Source organism: Python bivittatus, unplaced genomic scaffold (genome assembly GCF_059951505.1).
Source record: "Python bivittatus isolate LINGU-HERP-01145 unplaced genomic scaffold, Pbiv_v1 ctg000020_np1212, whole genome shotgun sequence".
Classification (NCBI taxonomy): domain Eukaryota; kingdom Metazoa; phylum Chordata; class Lepidosauria; order Squamata; family Pythonidae; genus Python; species Python bivittatus.
This window is the reverse complement of record NW_028277030.1, coordinates 87,225,270-87,248,186: the sequence shown is the minus strand read 5'-3', so window position 1 is coordinate 87,248,186 and position 22,917 is coordinate 87,225,270. Positions and strand designations below refer to the sequence as shown.

At 39.8% G+C, this 22,917-nt stretch overlaps 1 protein-coding gene across 1 annotated transcript in view; it reads right to left on the bottom strand.

Moving 5' to 3' along the window:
* The window catches only part of PGBD5 (piggyBac transposable element derived 5), a 78,805-nt gene that overhangs the window by 21,832 nt on the left and 34,056 nt on the right, over nt 1-22,917 (bottom strand). Inside the window, exons 2-3 of the mRNA XM_088143393.1 lie at nt 14,935-15,362; nt 3,669-3,803 (exon numbers count right to left, since the gene is read on the bottom strand). Coding sequence (XP_087999519.1) covers nt 3,669-3,803; nt 14,935-15,362 — 563 coding nt within the window. The remainder of the gene's footprint in view (nt 1-3,668; nt 3,804-14,934; nt 15,363-22,917) is intronic.

The following is a 22,917-nucleotide window of genomic DNA, read 5'->3' as shown; positions in this document are numbered from 1 at the left end:
ATCAGCAAATTCACAGAAGTGCCTTTAAAAGAATAACTAAGTTCATATATTTGGTCAAAATTAGGCTAGTTTATTTTCAAATGCAGATCAAATGAATTTTGCCTATACTCCTGCATTGCTACATAAAAGGATGGGCAACTTTTTTTTATGGCTTGAAAACTGCACTTGATTTTGATTTATGCACTGAAACACAGCATGCCAAAAAAGAGCATAAGATCGGCACAGCAGGGCCAAAAAACATTTGATTTGATTTAATTTAATTTAAATTATGTATGTAACTTAAATACAGTCAAGCTTAATACAGTATTCCCTTGTATTTAATAATTTGGCCCATTGCAACTTTAATATTTACAGTTCAGTGGGAATTTCTGGGACTGTACCCAAAGTATTCAAAGACCACATTTTTTGGAGCTTCAAGGTTGTGCAACTCCAATTTACAGAGATCTAAATTCCAAATTGTACCCTGATCTTTATTCTCCCAACTATGTTGGGTCTGCTACCTAGGCGGACAAGCTAAATCTTTATCATTACACAGCTGTATTATTAGATTCTCTCTAAATCAAAACAGGCCTCTAAAAACTACTAGATCACAGGTATGTGAATGTCTTATATGAGGTTAACAAACTTCAGTTTCATGTGAGATCATTTTGCAGGTTCTATCCTTTGATCAATGAGGGGTGGGCTGCTATTAAAAAGAAGCATTCTCTGTGGATGCTGATACCCTAGGACACAGCAGGATTAGGTTCATATGATACACAAAATCCTAATTAATAAATCACAGTTGCTATGTTCATGCAACATATATCCAAACAAATAAACCATATTATGGTTTAATGCAATGGCTTGATATCTCCAACATACTGAACTACAAATTACCCATCCCAACTTTAAACAAAGTATAGTGTGTTATTCAAACTTAGCCTCCAAGTAGTTTTTTAAACAAGCCTAGGTTTGTACAAATTCCTTTTTGGGAATATGCATATATAAGGATAGCAGCAGAGATACAGTAATACCATTTCTTCTCATTTAATTCAATTATATCTCTTGCTAAGACTAATCATTCCCCCACAACTAAAGCTTCTTTTATAATACTGAGCAAATTATTGTTTTCTTCCTGCACAGAACAGCAGGCATTCTCCAAATAAGTGGTTGACTTCAACTTCGCCTTTGTATAAATGCACCCAGGAGGTCGTCAACATAAAGCCAAATATGTATTTAAGTATATAGTCGCAGGGGGGGAAAATCCCACATCTGTCATTGCAACCATGGACCTAAGGGGTTCATGCTTTGAAGTGTTCATTTTCACAACTTCATAAAAATCCTTTCTCACATGTCCCTTTTCCAATATGAAGAAAGTGCTCTCAAGACGCTGATAAACAAAAGCTCTTGAGATTATTGTGAGTGTTATTTGGAGGCAAACACAAGTGTCATTTGCTTTTCTTTGTTCAAGCTGTTGAGGTTGATCTCATGATATGCTGAATACCATCCCTATTCACGGACCCAACAGTAGGATGATATACGTTAATGAAGATAAAGAGAACATAAATTACCTGTATAGCCTGGTATATTTGAAATGGCTACATTTTAACATTTCTGCTTTGTAATCTATAGATGTTTCTGTTCCTGTTATCACACAAAGCAAAACAGCATATTGCTTAAACAAAAAACTTGCATTCATAGTAACTCAGGGTGGTGAAGGGAAAACACCAGCCTCCTTGGGAGTAAGCACAACATCAGACAATGAGTGCCTGCAGACCCAGTGACTGCTAAGCATAAAGGCTGCTCCAAGGAAAGGGTAGATGTGGGGGAAGAAGGAGAAGGAGCAGGAGCCTGAAGGAGGTGCCAGATGAGAACAAAGAGAAGCCTACAGAGAAAGTGCTCTACCAGATAAGAGCACTTATCAGGCCTGTGTGAACAAACACCCACATCTTCTGTGCTGCCTGGCCAGGATTCAGCTCATTGTCCAGGCAGAGAAGAGAGCTATTCCTCATGCTGCGTAGTCTTACTGAATGCTCAAGGGACAGGGGAGAATAAACTTCAGCAGGTTTTTTACATCTTTGGAGAGTCCAGTGCTTACTTTCTGTTACTCACTAGTCAGCTCCCCACCCCTCTGTCTACAAGGGTCTCTGCCACACTCAGTCATATGGGAATGTAAGCATCTGGTACAAACCACAATGAAGTCACATGCTTTAAGTTTTTGTCATGCAAATGATGCAATTTGCATCAGTAGCATCATGAAAGATGACATAATTTGCATAATGTATAATGACATCATGATGCATGTGATTTCATTTGCATCTTTTGCCCCCATAGACACTTATGCATGGGAACTGCTTTACTGTGCCTTTTTCCCTTAGATGAAACCTAATATTGTAACGAAGGAGTTGAAAACGTAGCTACTCTGTAAGCTTTTGGGATCAGTGCTAGGGTAGGAAACAACTTACAGTGTGGTGTCATGGTGAAAATCCTGGACTAACATAGGAGAGGTTGGGCTCAGCCTTAAAGATCACCATCACTTTCTCTCAACCTAAGCTAGTAGAATTGTTTTGAGAATAAAATGATGGGGATGACCCTTGGGAACTAGCTTTAGCTCCTAGAAAGAAGGAAATATATAAATGCAATAAATAACTGAATTGATGAACATGACAGATTTCAGAAGGTAGAAGGGGGGAATTTCAGAATACCTGTTCAGAAAGTCATGGTCCATTATAAGCCAAGCCCAAACTTTCCTACTGTATGTAGCTTGATGGATCTTTTAGCCCTCCCTGCCAGCTCTTTCCCCTGGCTTAAACAAACATGTATATTGATTGATTGATGTGCCTTCAAGATAGATTTTCTCCATGACAATCTATCCCTAACCTGTTTTTTCAGGTCTCCCAACAGTGTACTCATCATTACTGTAACTGAGTCCAAACATGTATTGGGTAAAACTGACTGCAGGATGGGCTTCCTGGAGACACAGCAGGACTTGTTGGCCTACTCCTTAAGCTCAGGAGAATTTTATTTATATTTATTTATATTTTTAAAAATTATATCTTGCCCTTTGGATGCATAAGAGCCCCTCAGTGAGATTAAGAGATATATTTCCATGCCTCCTGACCTAGTTAATTGAATCAGGAAGAATGGGAAATTACAACTTCCCATGAATAATGTAATATTCACTTAGGAGAAAACTAGCAGAAGGACTGGACACAAAAGAAATTTGTCAGGATTTCAGTGGAAGCAAATTGCTACACTCCATCAAATTGTACATAGCCATAGTATGAACTAACATCACTGAATGGAATTTGGTAGCATTCATCAGATTTGTACTCACAGATTTGCCCCCAAAAGCACACATTTTGGAAAGGTGTGTTGCAACACTGGCTTATCATCCCCATGACAATGAAATCTCTTAGGACTATTTAATATTTTTTCTTGCTTCACTACTTGTTGTATGCAGTGATCTGTTGCTAGGGAAGATGCACTAAAAAAACTTATCTTCCTACTCAATATCTTGGGGAAACTTCAACTGGGCATGAATCACACATCTATAAACTTGGATCTATGCTTTTTTCTGTATAGGATAGAAGCTAGTTCTACACTGTAGCCTAACTGAAAGTGACAACAGGCCACACCGCTTCTTTCAACAGTGGCTTGGAACTTAGATCCATCCTTCTGGCACTTACCTGGCATATAAAACCGGTAGATGAGCACTGTCGTACCCAGAGACTGAATTTCCGCTTTTTCCTCTTACGTAATTCTCGTTCTGTGCAAGTGGCAATGAAAACTGGATCTTCATCAATCAGAGGCTCATGGAGTACCTATAGTCATAATATGGTAATGTTATTTGGTCCTAGGCTAGAAAACAATGTTGAGAAATCCTCTTAAGCATCCCAAAATTGAATGAATCTCTTATACAAGTGGTCTATCCTACTTAATGGGTTATTCTGGAGGTAACTTAAGGTCATGCCACCTATGATTCTAAGCAAGTTGGAGGGAAAGTAGTCCAGAGATATTATTAAATAACTTTTTTTAAAGTTCCCTCCCCTTTCTCTTCCCCACCCATCAGATTTGTAACATGGCTTCAATTCTCACAGTAAATACTCCATGCAACAAAGAAGCTTGTGAACAATATCTAGAAAAGGCATTAGTCAGGTATTATAAATTATTCAAATCATAATTCTTGTTGAAGTGTATCTCTGATTGCTGAATACAGATTCTAATTATGTAGATCAGAAAATTCAGGTGTAGTACCTGACCATGGCATCTTAAGTACTGTACAGAAAATTCACCATCATAAATTGCAATGTTTTCTTTGGCATTGACAAAGTTGTAAAATGTTTATAATGAACTTGTTTCCTCCTGAGGACCCAGCTTGGTAATCATAATTCCCACCAGAATGTTAAACTTTGGCCAAGTTCATGTTGGTTCTTGCCAATTGCGTTCTGCTTCTCCAGATACCCAACAGCATCAAAACTATTAAATGAGCACTTAAAAAGCAAACAAAAGGTTACCCAGTCAAACAAAGGACTGTTTTAATGAAAGAGAATATATATAGCTCAGAGTTGAACTGTGGAGTCCTTGGTGCTCTCTGAGGTTGGTTGTTTGCTTGCAGACGTTTCATTACCTGACTAGGTAATATCAGTGCGAGTGAGTGTGGTGTTTGCTCCCTGTTTATATACAGTACTTTGGCCTGCCAGTGTTGGTGGGGGTGTGGTTTTCTCCTTGGTAGTTCCTTGATTAGGGTATTGTGTTCTGCTTGATTGTTTGTCTGGTGTTAATCCCTGTTTAACTGGGTCTGGAATATATCAGCATTCCTCTGTGATTACCCAAATGGGTATGAACCTTGTTATGCCTGTTTAACTTACAGAGGCCACACTCGATAAACAGCTCTTAGATTCCAATCACTAAGTGTTCACACATCACACTAAACTATAATAAGATTGCTTGGTTTGGGGATAGATAGATAGATAGATAGATAGATAGATAGATAGATAGATAGATAGATAGATAGATAGAATTAAACTAGGTGGTTTTTTAAATAAGGAAATTATTTACATACATGGAATTAACAAAATAATATAACAAAGACAGCCTGGGAGTTTAATTCATAAACAAAACAATTACAAAAAATGGGACCTGTCAGGCCCAGCCCAAGAACAACAGGGAAGCAATCCAGCCAAGTTCAGTTCTTTATTGCTTACACCATATAGACAGAATCTTGCCAGACTAAATCTATACTATGCTAACCTAATAAATATACTCTGGGAGAATCTAGGGAGTGGCAATCTTAAGTCTCTTCTTCTTCCCATGCTCCTGCTCTGGACTATGTTGCCTCTTGTCACCCACCTGGATCTCTACTGCATACCATCACATCACCTCCCCCTTCATAGATACATTCCATCACAGGACCAGGTAACTAAAAAATCTTTTTTATTGTTCCTTTGTCAATAATAGCCTAATGCCAGTGTTGACAGGCTAGATATCAGCAATATCCATTGGTTGTCAGGCAGGAATAGATTTGCCTTTCCATGCCTTGGCCCATCCCCCATGCATAAAAGGTCCACAGTTCTTGATGCCTTGATAGATTGCAACTGCCGGGCAAACAGCCAGCAAGACTTAAGTATCCATAACCAGCAGTGATTGATCTAGGGTGGCGTTAACAATTGTCCGGAATGAAGGAAAAAGAAAACAAGTCTAGACCATGTGAGTTAATGTTTCAACTTCTGGATTGCATCTCCAGGAACACAAAATATATTTTTCCATTATATAAACCTCATGTCAAGATCAAGAAAAATTAATTTTACATCCTTTAAGGTGAACTTCTACTGGCTACAGAGCACTTAACCTTGTTGTTCCAAAGTTTGCATAGTTAATCAGCTTCCTTTAACTTATTTAAAAAAAAAAAAGCTTTCAAGCCACAACTTATTCTTCCAAAGACTATAACAACTGTGCAAGTTATGAGGCAGTTATGCTATCAGGAATAAACTGCCCAAACCATAAGAGCTTAAGGTGAATAAAATGTAAGAAGTCAATCAAATGGTCTAAGTTCTACAAAAGTTAAAAAAAAAGTTTTATTCTAATTAAATTGGCCTACACTAACAATGTTGTGAAAAACCCAGTTTATTGAGTTGGCTTGGCATGTAGTGTGAATTCAGTCACTGTGATTTGTTCATTGTGGTTTATGGCTTACAACAAGGCACAAACTCAGGTAACTGTGGCTTGTTCGGTACACCACAGCTTAGAACAGTTTGTTAATCTGGCCTTTGCCATTTTTTAAAAATCGAATAAACACTATCACACATGTCATGGTGGGAGGGGATTCTTGCAATCCCTTCCTACCATAGAGGATATGTACAGCATTCCTAATGCACCTACCATTTCTCTGCCTCCCCTTGTTGCCCTTGCAATTGCTCCCCAACCTTGCAGTTAAAACTCTTTAGCACAACCACAGGGGCTTGTAAGAAGCCATGATGATGTCATGCATATCATGACAAATCAAATCAAATCTTTATTATGCTCATAGACCAGCATAGTATACCATGATATCTCTGCAGAAATGACACAGATTAGGCCATCTGCATGAGGGGTGTACAATAATTCACTTGTGTGATTCCCATGAGCACAACCTATGTTCTCAAGATAGAGAAAGAGGGGTCCTCAAAAATCCCCATGTAATAAGAAGCACAATGTGTGATAGCAAAAAGGGAAGAGGTTATCCCTTATTCCAAACTAGCCTATCTCTTTCTTCTCAGTCAATGTAATGACCCAGAAATTCATGGTAAGCCTGATCGAAACCCAGTGTTATTAAAAGAAACCTTCCCACAGCTAAATGTATATCTCTTCATTGCCAGAGAAGCCTAGAAGTCTTGTGCTGTTTTCTGTCTTACTGTGGTATTATTATCTGAAAGAGGAATAAAAACATAACTCAGGATTTTGAGGCTTTAAACTCAGAGTTGCCTGTCTTCAGATCTGTGATTACTGTTTAATGTGATTCCTCCCCAGTTTCCTTTCCTTTCCTTTCCTTTCCTTTCCTTTCCTTTCCTTTCCTTTCCTTTCCTTTCCTTTCCTTTCCTTTCCTTTCCTTTCCTTTCCTTTCCCCTCCTCTCCTCTCCTTTCCTTTCCCCTCCTCTCCACTCCCCTCCCCTCCCCTCCCCTCCCCTCCCCTCCCTGCCAGAACTGTGGTATAGATCTTCACTGATACAGTTCTTATTGGTTCATCAGAGATTCACAACCTCATGGAAAAGCACAGTGTGCACGGGGGAGAGAAGGGGGGGGGGAGAGAGAGAGAGAGAGAGAGAGAGAGAGAGAGCGCAACCACAGATATGGGGAGCTGTGTAAGACCCAGAAGCCTCACTAGTTGACCTGAGTACCTATTCCATTCTTCACTAGAAAGGAGATTCCTCCTTACTTCCAGCCAGAATGAGATGAAAATTTTGAAACTTTTGGGCCTGTTGGCTGACACAACCCTTCTATGTGGAATGATACTTCAAAGCAACTCTCATTCATCAAAAATATTCAGTAAACACATATATAGATCAAAGGTATCTGAAGCTCCTGGGACAGCTTTATTCTGTTGCTTCTCTTACATCTTTCTCTGGCTGAATTGACACTTCTGGCCCCTGCCCCCCAAGTTTGATTGTAGTTATGCTGAACAGGTTAAGTTTTCAGTAGCTAAGATTATCTGATTGACTTTAAGGTGGTCTGAGAACAAGAAGTCCGGGAAAGCTGAATGCTTCTTCCCACTCCTTGGAAAGAGACTGCTTGCTCTGGAAGGAGACTGCAAGCTCTGAGCCTGGGTGGGTATGAGCTGATATTCTATATAGGGTAGATAAGAACATAAGAAAAGTCCTGTTGAATCAAGTTAAGCTCCTATCTAGTTCAGCACTCTGTGTTGAATACATGGATTGTTGGAGGTTACACCAATTTCATATTATTAAAATTATTTAATAATATTTTAAAATTATTATGGGTACACACACATGTGTGCGCACACACACACACACACATACGTACACACACTCAGTCCTATCCTGGGGCATTATTTTACATCTATTGTTATATTGGTTGTTTTAGGGTTAATATTTGTTTATTGGGTTCTAATTTTATTATTTTCATTTATAATTATTGTGTTGTGGTGGTGGTTGCTTGTTCCATATCTTAGTAAAGGGGTGGTGGTGGTGGTGGTGGTGGTGATGATGATGATGATGATGATGATGATGATGATGATGATGGCTCACAAAACTGCTCAGGAAGGCAACGGTTCCCTTCCATTGTGCTTCAGAGCAATCAGCACTTAAGACTACCTTCCCTTTTTCTTCTATTTCTGTCAATTTCTCCTTCCCCTTCCCCCTCACCCAACTGTCATCTTCCTATCCCTCCTGATCTCTTGTACCTTCTGGCTTATCTTTCTGCTTCTGCATCCTCTAATTTACAATCCTCTCCATCTGAAACTCTCTTCCAAGCTCTCTGCATCTTAGCCTTGGGTTGCTTAGTACCTTTGGCAGCCTTTCCTGCATTTAGAATTATTTTGGAAGTAAATGTCAATTCCAGTCTTCTCTGCCTTCTTTCTAGTTCTGTCTTCTCTTTCCTTTTGGCTCTGTCCTCATCCACTTCGCTATTATTATCCCTTTCCATCTCACTCTCTCTGTACTTGTTCATGGTCCCCATTTGTGGTGTCATTTCCACTGACAGCCCAACTAGGCTCCTTCTGCAAGCAAAGCAGTAGTAGGGGGTGGCACAATCCACAGCAGAGGTCCATGGATCCAGACTAAAAGGGGGCAAAGCACAAAATCATAGAGTTGGAAGGAGCTATTTAGACTACTGAGTCTAATCCCATGCTTGGTAAAATAATCCAAACTGAAGCATCCCTAACAGAAGACTGTCCAACTTCTGAATGCTTCCAGTAGAGGGGACCTCATCACCTTCCTTGGTGATTGTTTCCACTGTTGAATTATTCCATGCCCTGGATTCTGAGTACAGGTCTTGACCTTTTCTGTGATACCCCTCTATATACTTGAAAGGTGCTATCATATTCTCCTGGCATCTTTCATGCTAAAAATACACAGCTCTTTCCATCTTGCCTTGTAAGATCTAGTCCCATGATAATCTTTGCTGCACCCTTCCTCCCTCCCTCCCTCCCTCCCTTCCTATTTCAGAGTACTTCAGATGGGGTCTGACTAATGGGGAATAGAGTAGAACTCTTCTTTCATGTGAACTGGAAATTATATTTATATTGATGTGGCCTAAAATTGCATTTGCTTTTTTAATAGATGTATCACCCTGCAAACTCATAAGCAACTAGAGTTGCATCCTTCCTCCTCCTCCTCCTCCTCCTCCTCCTCCTCCCCTCCTTTCTTTAACTTGCCCATCACAACTGCCCAGCCAAAAGCTGCTTTGATACAATGAGCACAGCCTTGCCCCAGACTATTTTGCCAAGCAACATGGCAATTTGCTTCTAAGAGCAAAGCAACCATGTTGTTCTGCTTTGTTACCTGTCACAGTTTTGCTGGCAGATCTAGCAAGCTTTGGTGAATGCTGAAGCTCCCTTGGCCTTACTTACCAAAAACAGTGATAAGTGCTACAGAGGTTTATCACCTGCCTCTTCAAGCACTGCTTACCCCACAACTCATACTTCCTCCAGCACTGAAAAGGAGAGGCAGGCATGCAAGAAAACATGCCTTTTTGCTTTCTGTAATAGGCCTTCAGCAATGCTGGAAGACGTTTTGTAAGACATTGGCAAGGGACAGGCAGCAGACAAGGAGAAATTTCAAGGCAACACAAAGAGCTTCATCAAAGCAAAATGTTGGACCTCTGCTTCAACAAAGAGAGTCAGGTTGCCTCTGTGGAACGAATCTCTTTGCTGAGGCTCACACAGGCACTACTTCTTCTCAGAAAAGACTACACCAAACTCAGAATTGAGTCATTCTATCTTTTTTTATTTTCTGTTATGCTTCTATATTTTCTCTGAGCAGCTCATATCCTCTTCTTTTTTCTCTTTTTGAAAGGAATATGAGGTTTCTCCTCAAATAATTAACCTTAAAAATGGGAGAGTTGTTCTGGATATATTGAGTAGTAGAAAGAATTGGGGATGGGGGCAGATACTATAAATTAAGGAGAGTTCTTTTGGGGGGGAAGTCATGTTATTGTAGTTCTCCTAGTATTATATAATTAGATATAATGTGGGCTGTGCCTGTATTTTAGCAAATCCTGCTAATCCGGTTATGCAAATCCATACCCCTATTTGTCCCATTTTTTTGAGAAGGCATTTCATTTTTGAGGATTATTCTGGGATGGGGATGGAGGGTCTCATGGAAGTGGCCACCATGAATTACAATCTAATTTTTAAGTGGAAAAGGGCTCAGTGTGGTTTTGAATTTTTCCTTTACCAATAGCTGACTTCTATAAAGTTTTGAACTCATCTGTATCTAGGCAATTTTCTTCTCAAATGAGTTTCAGTATTAGGAGTGAGGCTGGCTAGAGAGAAATAATTAGGGTGGAAGGGTCTAGAGACTGATAAATGGAGCAACCTGTATGTCACTGAACACCTAAAAGGTGACTGTAGCCCTTGCTTTAAATAAAACTTGACTGAGTCTGTAGATGACCTGTTTAATTTTGCCCCAAAGCTATAGATCATTATTAAACCACTTATTTGTTTAAGAATATTTAAATCAACAAACCCAGTATTCCAGTAAGGAGGTTAAAAGAGACCATGGGAGCCATTTTAGGTCAGGATAGAATTATAAACAAGACAAAAATAATGTTGGAGATTTTAATTCAGCGGCAGTCCTTATTAGAGGATGTGCTCCCGGGCATGTGCAGAATACTAAAATAATACTGAGTAATTAAGTAGCAGCAGGTCCCACTTAAAAAGAATAAATAAAAGTTCATAATATTGTTGTCTTGGATGCAGAGTTTGGCCTTTAGCCCAGCTATCAATGAATGGTAGCAGACATTTGGTAGGATTTGAAGCAATTTATTAAGAAATATGTGGGATAGGAAAGCTTTATTTCTATTTAAACTACATCTTGAATAGGGAAGCAAGAGAGAAAGAGAGAGAGAACTAGGAAGTTCCCTTTTTTCCCCTGAGTACAGAGGCATATTTAGCTAACAACAGGCAGGTGAGAAACAAAGACAGGGACAGCATGTGAATATCTCGTCCCAATCTACCTGGAGAAGGCTGATAGGTAGAAAGAGAGGATGCCATGTCCAATGAATAATATATCCATCCCATGTACTACTTTTCCATGTTCCCAAGTGGAATTTTGGAAATCCCTCTCGCAAGATCCAAACAAAAGGAAGCTCCAGACTATCAATATTATTGAATATTTAATTCCTACATTCCAACGTGCTACATATAATACAAAATTTATTCCAGTAACTGCCTTCTGTAATTAGGGAAAGCATTAAATAGCATCCTATTTATTTTGGCTCTCTTTAGTGTTTTATGCACCACCGTAAAATAATTGTCACACTTGGTACATTAGGAAATAAATTCAATATCCAAAACATCGTCAACAGAATGAGGTGCCAAACCTAAAAGATTCTGAATAATTCATTCAAAATCAGTATTAAACCGTAGCAAAAGGGCTACGTTAGCATCTGCCAGTCTGAAATCCATGTTCTTCCATTAGTCTGAAAGAGAGGCTAGCCAAGAGGCAACACCAGTTTAAAAGCTGTAGCGGTTTTGCAGGTGCAGTCAAATACAGATTTGTAGAAAGAACCAGATGTTCTAAAAGTTGTTTAATGTTGTACAATTCTTATTCAAACTGTGTCCATAGACAAAAAAAATATTCATAGCAAAAGAAACTTTGAATTAGAAAGATACTCATTCAGATTATCCAAAAGGCAGAACTAGAGGTCTGATCAAGCTTTTAAGCCTCTCATACATTCACACATGCACATGCTTTACTTGAGGTCTCAACACTTGGTTACCATCACCTAGAAGAATCTAAATGCTGAATTGATACCAGTGAAAAATGCTGATTTAATTCAGCATGTTTGTTGCACCGTATCTCACCACAATGATCTAGGTTATGTCTTAACTAAACTCACTGATTTTTATCAATCTCAGAATCAAAGCAGAGATGATTGGGGCTTTCAGATTTGGGCTGGAGAAATCCAGACATTTGTGGTAAAGGGTTATAGCAAAGCAACGTTGGTCAGTAAAGGGTTATAGTATCTAGCGATCATCCAGATTTTTGCAGCCCAGATCTTTTGCCCTAAGTATATTATGTTTAAGCAAATATCCAGGCAAGGTGCATAGAAGGAAGAATATTAATTCTGCTGCTACCATAATCCCTACTGGGACTACCATCTTCCTGCAGTAGTATCTGAAGTAGCAAAAAAGCTCTCTGATACTAATGAGATTTTGCTCCTGATGCAACTTGTACTCTTTACATGGGGGGGGGACCTCTCTGCTCCTGCATTTTCAAGAAAACTTTTATACAATTACCAGGTGCACTGATAACGTCATATTGGGAATGATATATACAGTAGTCATATATGAGGCTACTCATGGCCATTAAGTTGGCAAAGATTATTTAATAATCTCTTTTCTATAATAAATGTTGTTAATTGGAAAAAGTACTACTGTACCAGGTTCCTAATTTGTTGCCTCCATAGACAAACATGGCTCTCCCCCTATATTCTCTGTAACAGTGGAATCTAATTCTTAAATGGAAACTGTCTTTTTATAGGGCAACCACTGAGTGAAGGAGGGCATGTATGACTCTTTCTGTCTCAACAAAATAGCTACCTGGTCTTACCACTAGCTTTCAGAGTAACCATTTGAGAAAAGTCATTGTACTCTAGGTGTGTTGGGCTTCAATTCCATCATTCCATAGCCAGTGGCTGTGCAGGATAATAATGATGAGTACTGAAGTCCATAAATCTGGGGACAGCATGTCGCAGAGTCTGTTTCAAAGCATATTTTTAATTTAATATGTTGGTTGTACTGGAAAAAGCATATTATGTGATGTTAGGGGTTTCATACTTCAAATTAGTTTAGCAGCTAGTGATAAAAAGAAATAACATAACTAGAAGACTGATGTTGAAGTAAGTATTCTTGTGATTTATGGCTATCAAAATTAAAATCTGTAGCTCCCACCAACTAATTATTTTGGTGCAGGGTTATCCTGTTCATTGGTGACTGGCTCCATCTTAATTACATTACTGGAATTAGTCAACCATCTTACAAAAATAAACATAAGAATTTTAAACCTTAAGAGGGAGGCTCATTTGTAATCAAATTATGTATCTGCCTAAACTCAGGGTGGATTTGCATATACATCATGATGTGTCATTCACATGGGCTCCAATCTGCCAAAGTTATTTCCATTTTAAGATGAAATAGAAGCAATATGCAGGATTCATATCTCAAATCCATTTTAAGTATATCAGAGAACCTTTTAAATAACATTAGCAGGCAAATATCGGGTTCTGTGCCAGCTACTTCCACTTGTTGACATCCAAATGTCATAGCAGATTATGAGAACTGAAATCTAGTCAAACTGGAGAACAATGGGGAAACAGGTTGGGAAGGTTAAAGTAAATATTACATATTTTTCTTTCTTAATATATCACCTTATATTTTTCTTTAAGGTGCTTGACTTATTTTTGTCATTCTTATCTTTGTCTTCATCAGGCAGGATAAGTTGCTGTCTTCGTTCTTTTCTATCAGTTAAGCACATTTGTAAAGTTTAATGATTAAAGGCCTGCTCACTTTTGCACACTCCCAAATGAAATGCAACACCTGTATGGCTTCCCTTATAGAGCAAACAAGGACTTGTCATGCATATCCTTCTTCAGCACCACGGTCTTGATTCCTATAGCTCTTATTTTTCTTTTAAGTGAGGGAGATCTGTATTTCAGCATGTCACATTATGTCTCAATTGAAATAAAATAAATCTTTCTTCAGTCATTCTTCATGTCCGTGCACATGCGTACACACAAATACAAGCTTCTTATCCTATATTTCTCCTGTGGCCAGTTCTGCAGCCTTTGGGGCTTGGAGGAGCCCACAATAATCTTCCAGAAAGCCCACATGAGTACAGTCCCAACATACAACAGAGGGGACAGGGCCCATGGACTTGTCATCATTCCCCCTCTCTCCACAACTATAAGAAAAAAGACCCTGAGATTACTTTATATGGCACACTTCAAAAGCATCAGCATCTTCTGTCTCACCTCTATATCTAAATTCTCTGCCTCCAACATTTATGAAGCTGAGGAGCTAAAGAAGTATGTGAAGACTGGACTGTGAAATCATGTTAGTAGTCTGGATTTCAAAAATGCAGAAGGAAAACTAACTGGTTTCATCATGTCAATTGAATCACTGCATGATATATCTCTAGTAGATGCTCTGTTATCAGATTCATTCCTCCACTCTGGTTATGAAGACTCAGGAGGAGAAGAAGCCACTGCAGGATTTTCCAGTCCAGAGGCTGTGTTTTAGCAGATGCCTGGAACTCAGAGGGCACTCCTTCAATGTAATCATCACTGGCCTCACACCGTAGGGTCCCTGGAAAGCCTCAGAAGGACTTTGTATGTTGCTAAGACAACATCCCTGAGACAACATTTGAGACATCTCTTTGTAGCCCACAACACTCCTCTGCTGCAGTTCCTACTGAAACATGGCACAAGAGAAGGTGGGCCCCCATACCTGAGAACTGTAAGGCAGACATCAAGCCCACCTTCACCGTTTGTATACCACTGAGAAGTAGAACCATAAAGGCATCTTAAACATTTGAGTTGGTTTGCCCTGAAAAATCTTAGATGTGCCCCTGAGAAACCAAACATGCAAATACATTCCCACATGCTCCATTTTAATTTTGCATTCCATGCTCTTCCTTTACAGATTAGGTTTTCATGCTGATTCATTATATGTTTTACAGTTTTAGTGCAAGAACGGAGTAAGCTAAGATTTTCCACAACCCAAAAATCAAATCTCACCTGTGTCTGGGAAGGCTTGAAAGCAGAGTCAAAGCTATGTTGCAGAGAGTCCAGAAAGGGCTGGATTTTATAGAGGCCATGTGTAGTCTGACTCGAACGAAAGGCCACAATATGGAAGTATTTAAGAATCTTCTCAAATCTTGTCTGAGTCATGATCAATGCGATGCTCTTGTTGCTATAGAAACCACTACTCCAGATGCTGAGGACCGACTCGCAATGGTGAGTGCTTGTAGATATCATGTATGCAAGGAAAGCCTTGATTTCTGTCAGGGTGACATCCATCCAAGCCTCATCGCTCCCAAACCGCTCCTGGTACTTCGTGGCATACATGTTTGTTTGAATCACCATGTTCTTTAGCACATTGTCAGGGACAAAGAGTTGGAAGAAGTCCATGGCACTGGCAGTGGGTGGCATTTTGCGAGTAGGGCCTAAAAGGAAAAAGAAGTAGAAATGAAGCTCGTTTTTCTAAACATTAAGAATATTAGCAATGAAGCTGAACACTGAAAAAGTATAATTAGGCTACTGAGTCCATCTCACTCAATGAAGCACTGTTTTCTACAGTTTGTTTCTTAATTGGTACCCAGAGTTACATTATACCCATTGCTAACAGGATAAGGCAACCCATATCTGCTGTCAAGATTCAAAACATCTGCTTAATTAATAGTGCATTTCTATTCCTGTCTACTCAGAAGAAAATGCTACTGAGATCCAGAACTATTTTAGTTAGAAGGGTACACGTATTCATTTTTTGGTCACATTTTTAGTCCTTTTAAGAGAAGGTCTCCCCTCCCTCCCATTAGGTCAATGTTGAACTGATTCCATTAAAAATGAATTTAGCTGTGATATAACAGGTATTTGTATGGAGTATAAATAAGCATGTTTAAAAATGTAAGAGAACGTCTTTGTTAAATCGGAAATGGCTTATTTCACATGTGTAAGATAATATTTCACAAAATAATCTACCACTTCTGTAAACTACCAATATGCTTAACTTTTTGATTAAAAGTAACCAGAATCTCTTACCCAAAGGTATCTTTTTAAACTGCCTCAAAGAAGAAAAGAAATCAAGGTGACAGTATAGAATTTTCCTAACTGAAGAGTGAGGGAGTTTCTGGTGAAAGGACTTCCCTGTTCTTTGACTTTCCTCTGTATTTACACTCTGAAATACTGTTTGCTTGTTGAAAATCCCAAATGAGAAAAGTGCCCTTGAGTCTCACTCCCAAACAATGAATTATCTGAACTTCAGTTTATAACTTCAGCATTACTATCTAATACCACATCTCTTCATTATGCAGTTTCTAACAAGGTTCACCCTGAAATATGAGTTGAGTTTCATACTTTTATTCCCCAATATGGTTGCCTTATAAAAAAAAGGTACGTTTGCATTATTAGAATGATATACATGAAATGTTATTAACTGAACTCTTTTCATAGACTTGCTTTATTCTTTGAGAGAAAGGACTGTAAGAGATAAGTAGATAAAGATCTAATCAGTTTTGCACAGATTAGGAAGTCCTGAAGTAAGAAAAGATTAAAAAGGTGAAAAAAGCAGAGACAGGAGGTCAGCTTAATGGAATCAAACTTAATATGGGAGTGAAAATGTTCACTCATTCATCCTTTCTCTTAATAATTCTACATTTTCCTAGGCAACTATAATCTGGTCATAAGGCAGTTTATTAAATAGGCTTATTTAGGCATCAATGGTTTTTACATATTTCACTTTAAACTAAGTGAAATAATGCATTAAGTCTGAGTTCCAAAAACTTCTGGAATCATTACTTTTTTTTCCTTCCTAATACCAGTGGCACTGTATATGGCTTACTTACCAGTTGATTCTATGGTTGTTCACAGCAAAATAGTAATCAAAACAGCCTCTTTGGATTTTTGAAATTTCAACACTCATTCCCAAGTACTGTATCTTTTCAGCTAGATTAAACATGTTAAGACTACAGAATATTCTAGGACTAAATAGACTACTTTTGGAGTAGAAACTTTGGCCACTCCCACATTATTTTTCTTAGGTCCGTGAGAAGCTTTGAAGAAACTTCAAATGAAGCACTTCTTTAAGCTGTCTCATGAAGCAACTTAGTCCTTTTTCTTTCAAGAAAGAAACAAAGCACCCATGTTCCTCTCCCTTTCTTCATTTCAGAACTCCTCTCAACTTCTTCTCACAAAGCTCATACTGAGCAGCTATGGCACATACTATGGGCAATCCCACAGTGCACAGCAAAACTATCCAGCCTGGAGACACCCACTGGAGTGCACCAACAGTTGTTCCAGTTACTCAGCTCCAATCACACTGTAGGCAATTCTGCAGCCTTCCACCCTGGAAACAGTTTGGCCAACAATGAGAGGTGTCTTCTCCAGCAGCACTGCCTGAAGCGATTTGAGGCCACACAAACAGATTTATTGAGATAAACCAGGTGGCCTTGTTGCTTCAGTGAAGGTAATATTGTCTCCCCCATAGCTGAAATCATATTGCAGAAGCAAATTTACATCACTTGGCACAGGCCAACTCTTTCCACTCCCCACTTTCTCAAAAGCAGTTTGAAAATGACCCATGAGCATCCTCACTTCTGTCAATTCAGAAATGAGGAGCAAAATTGTTGGCCTTCCAAACTCCCACTGATCCTGTGCGAACAAACATCCCTTCACTCACATTTTGGGGAGGGAGGGAGGCTTTGTGCACTGGGTTGCCTTTGTTGAGTTGGGAGAAATTCACACCTGCTTGCTGCTCCTGGATTGTGAGGGGAGATGCAAAGCTCTCTAGTCAGCATTCTTCCTACAGGACCTCTAGGATGGTGGAAGTTCAGGAGCCAGGAAGAAGGATGAGGCAAGGGTACCCTCAAATGGGGAAGCAATCTGACCCCATTTGCAGAGCTCTACAGAGCTCAAGCATTCCCAGCTAAAAAGCAGCTTCAGAGTAGTTATTCTTGTACTATAGCTGAGCCAGAAGTAAATTCGTTCCAACACCAACATTTTTTCCACAAGGTTGCTTTGCATATAGAGGGAAAAACCTCACTCATGAAAAATAATGAAGTTGATTACTCTATATGATTAGATTCGTATAACTCACAATTTAGCTCACTTACTATGAGATAAATTCAATTCCTTTCCTTCAGAATGGGGTGGAGAATTGGCCCTCCAGATGTTGCTGAACTACAGAATTTAGCATTTGTTATCACTGAACATAATGGATGGGGTTACTAGGATCTGTAGTTCCACAAGTTCTGTATAAAAAGTAGCTAATATTTATTAAAACTTTAAAAAACAGCTTGGTAGTGGGAAGCATAAAACCATTTCCCCCATTTTTTTTAAAATGTATTTTTAATAGCTCAACAAAATGCCATTCTTTTCTGAGAAATGATTATGTTGGTGGTTCTTATTTGTATCAAAGATATGTTTCCTGCATACAATCATTTTCAATTTATTTGCAAAAGATGTTTTTCTTGTGCAACAAAATAGGGGTATGAATGATCCATCCAACCATGGGCACAACATAATCCATGGGACAAAATCAACCTAAAGCTCAAGGGAGGCCTCATTTTCCCTGCCCCAAAGCTCATGGAAAGGCAACATGGTGCCTTGGAGGAAAAATATACCTCCAAGATTTTGTCTTTGGTGTCCACCAGGCTGCTTGCCCCACCTGACTTTTTTTTTTAATTATCTTAGTATTCTCCTCCTCCTCCTCCTCCTCCTCCTCCTCCTCCTCCTCCTCCTGCATCATCATATATCATTTTGTACAACGCAGTTAAATAGGAAGGTGGTATATGGCAAAGCAAAACACCAGCTTCTCTCCTCATATTTATTTCCTGCAATGCCTTTGGATCCCAGAAAGGTCCCACATTTCTGCATTCAGGGTAGGGGATAGGAAGCAAGTTATCCCCTCGTAAATTGATGTTCTGTAACTAACCAAGATCATTGTTGCAACCATTTTATGAGTAGGCAAGTGTTCCATGGCAGCAATGTTTTGAAGGTACCCACTAGATGCTCTCAGAATTCGAAATGTGACTTCAACCCCAGAAGGTTGCCTACTTCAACCTTAGCTTTATGCACACTGGGCATCTGTTAGGAAGAAGCAATGAGGACCATTCTTCCTAAATGATGCCTGGTGACCAATACAGAATAGAGTGGAGTTATAACAATGCTTTGATTGATGCAGCACAAAATGACATTTGCCTTCTTAACAGCACTGTCAGACTGCTGACTCATCTTCAGCTTATGATCAACTCTTACCCTAAAATCCTTTTCACGTGTATTAGACAGGTATTAGATCTGGATGAAGCTTTGAAGGGGGGGGGGCTTTGGTCTGAAGTTCCAAGCCAGAGTGTTGTAGCATCTTTCATCTTCTCTGTTTTGACATAGCACTGAAAAGCGTGCCAGTAACAGTGGCGCCTTCTCATTCACCCTCCCCCACCCTCCTCTCTGCCCATTCGAAAGGCCACAGCTGATGTTGGATCATGATCACTTGTGGAAAAATAAGAGGGCAGCTCTTGCATGTTTGCACAAAAATTCACAGAGCCTAAACTAGAAATAGTCAAATCAGCCTTTTCCCAGCTCAATATCAACTTTGCATCTGTTTTATTTGTAAGGCCGATTCAGTCCAATTCTCCATTAAACTGCATCTTTAAAAAAAAAAAAAATTATACTCCTATTTAAATGCATATATTTAAATGAATCTTTGTGAGAAATAAACTACTTATTTCCAAAATTATTTTTCTCTCTCACAAAATCCATGTCCAAAGCTCTTCTATTAAAGATTACTTTCAAAGCACACATTATTTTTATTTTATTATTTCAATTTTGAGGCCACCCAACTCCAAGCTGACTCGGGGCAACTTATACATAAAAAAATTAAAAGAAAACAAAATATATCAAGAAAAAAGAAGACAGCTGACTGGAAGTCAGAATCAAAAAAAAAAAAAAATCAAAGGGACTCAATCACCTAGGTCTGGGAGAACAATCAGGTCTTTAGCGGTTTGTGAAAAGTCAAAAGTGTGGGAGCCGTACAAACTGGAGGGGGGGGGATATCATTCCATAGGGGAGGAGTCATCACCAAGAAGGTACACTTTCAAGGTCGTGCAAGATGACACTGCTTAATTGATGAGTCCTGGAGTGTGAACACTGACCCCACCAGATGGGCAGGAACAAATGGAGATAGGTAATACCCCAACTAACCAGGCCCAAGCTATGCAGGGCTTTATAGGTGATAACCAGCACATTGAATTGCACCCAGAAGCCAGTTGGCAACCTGCACAGCTCACAAAGCAGTGGGGACACCTGGGCATACTGTGACACTTCCATCACTGCCTGCATCATTGCATTCTGGACCAGTTGTATCTTCTGAGTGGTCTTCAAGGGCAGCCCCATGTACAGAACATTACCATAGTCCAATTGAGAGGTAACTGGGGCATGAGCGACTGTTTAAAGGGCCTTCCGGTCCAGGAACAGGTGAAACTGGTTCAGAAGATGAACCTGTTAGGCCCTCTTAGCAACAGCTGTCACCTGCTCTTTGAGCAAGAGCTGTGAGTCCAAAAGAACCTCTAGATTGTTGGGCAGAATACAAGTTTAATAAATTATTATTATTATTATTATTATTATTATTATTATTATTATTATTATTATTATATGTGGAAGTGCAACCCCATTAAAGACTAGGTCCCTGGAATCAGAGGGGTCAAACAAGCAAAGCTGCTTGTCTTGTCAGGAGTAAGCCTAAGCCTGTTCCTCTCCATCCAAGCCTGCCTCCAGGCAGTGGGCCAGGGCTTCAAGAGCATCACTTGATCAGACCAGGGTCAAGATGTAGAATTGGATACCATCAACCTATTGATGATACTTGACCTGAAACTGACGGATGACCTCATCCAGTGGTTTCAAGTAGATGTTAAACAAAAGGGGAAGGAGAGTTGAGCTGTGCAATATTCCACAAATGAGGGGCCATGGGTACAACCTTTCACCCCCTGTTAACACCAGTTGGAACTGGCCACAGAGAAAGAAGGAGAACCACTGCAAAACAGTGCTCCCTATTTGCAGCCCCTGAAGCTAGCCCAATAGGATATTGTGGTCAATGGTATTGAAAGCCTTTGAGAAATCAAGGAGCACCTGGTTGAATGCACACCCCATCCTGGCTCCACCACAAGTCATTGAAAGTCTCCATACTGAACCCTTACCTGAATTCTGACTGAAACAAGTTTACATAATCTGCTTCCTCCAGGATCCTCTGCAACTGAAGCCCAATCACCCTCTCTACCACTTTCCCCAGAAAGGGGAGGTTGGACACTGGGCAAAATTTGTCCATGGTGGTTGGGTCTAGCAATGTTCTCTTAAGAAAAGGGCGCAACACAGCCTCCTTTGAAACTGAGGGTATTACCCACTTCCACAAAGAAACAGATACCACTGCAGTTAACCTCCCAGGCCCAACTGCAGATCATCTTCTGGGCAGCCTTAACTCTCTAGAAGGAGCCTGGATCTAACAAACAGATGGCCAAGCTAACAGACTACAGAACACTGTCCATTTCCTCAGGATTCACAGAATCAAATGTACTCCAGATAACCTTACAAGGCTGTACCTCAGGCACCTCTTCTGGACCTCCCCAACTGGAGTTCAACTCTGAGTGAACCCAAGTGACTTTATCTGCCAAATAGTGAGAATATTCCTCAGTGGCCTTGCAGATAATCCTATGATCTGTCTCTTCCCAGCAGGGACTGGGTCACCTCGAACTGGATTATTGCTATCAGCAGATGCAATAAGAGTGAAGAAATAAGATAGTTTTGCCATCGTTATCACCACAATGTAAATGCTAATATGGATTCTTGCCTATATTTGCTTGGATTTGCTCTTCGTCTTCTTCCAATGCTCTATGTGTCTCTTTATGTGCTTCATCTCCTAGAGCTGGTCATACCAAGGAGCACCCCAGGATGGGCAAGAGGAGAGGCCACATAGGGGCAATGCAGTCTAAAGCCTCAGCCACTTGCCCATTCCAGGTTGCAACCAAGGCCTCAGCTGGATTGCCACCAGATCCTCACGGGAAACCCCAACTCCCTCTGAAACCCAACAGAGTCCATTAGGTGCCTGAAGTGGACTGATCTAACAGGCCCTCTCTCTCCATGAGGTGGGGGGTGACACAGCCAGCTGAAAAGCAACCAGAAAGTAAACTGACCACAGCAATAGACTGGACAATGTCTTCCAAAACCAGATCACATTTTGCTCTGAAACAAAACCAGGTCTAACGTCCAGCCCCTAGTATGTACATGTTGGGCCAATGATGACCTGGGACGGTCCATGGTTACTATGGAGGCCACAAATTCCTAAGCTGCCTTTCTAAGTTGAACTGCTCACCACCCATTTTGAGTTGGCGGAAAAACTATACCAGCATGGGATTTGTTATTCCCATTGTTGATCTCAGTCATTTAGAATTAGGTGATTCAGTAAAATTCTAGATCAGTGTGAAGAACAAGAGGAAATGTTAGCACTTTGCCCAGATATAGCTATGTTGCAGTCAGTGTGGTCATTTCCAGACCAGAAATTGTCATCTAGCTAAAATAAGAATATATCTCAGAACCTACTGCAACAAACCTGAGCATTTTGGAGTTATGCCCTTTACTCCACAAACAATATTTGAGTTAATACTGTCAGGTCAAACAGAGCAGTACCTTGGTTCCATGAAATATCTCTAAGCTAGAGATCCACATATGCCCCTCTTTGTTGTATTTTCAAGTGCTTCCTATTGCTGAATCTCTTTTGGCCAATCTTGGAAAAAATCATGCAAGTAAAGCTGTGTTTTCAAACCATTGAACAAGGAAACTAGACACTAAAAGAAATCCATACTTCTTGTAAAAGCACATATATATGCATGTACACGTACACACACATGTGCACTGTCCACTGTAAAGCCAGTATTAGAATTCAGGAAGGGACATGACAAGAGCTTAATATGAAGGTATTTTTAATACTGTGTTCTAGCTCTGATAAACAAGACTCCT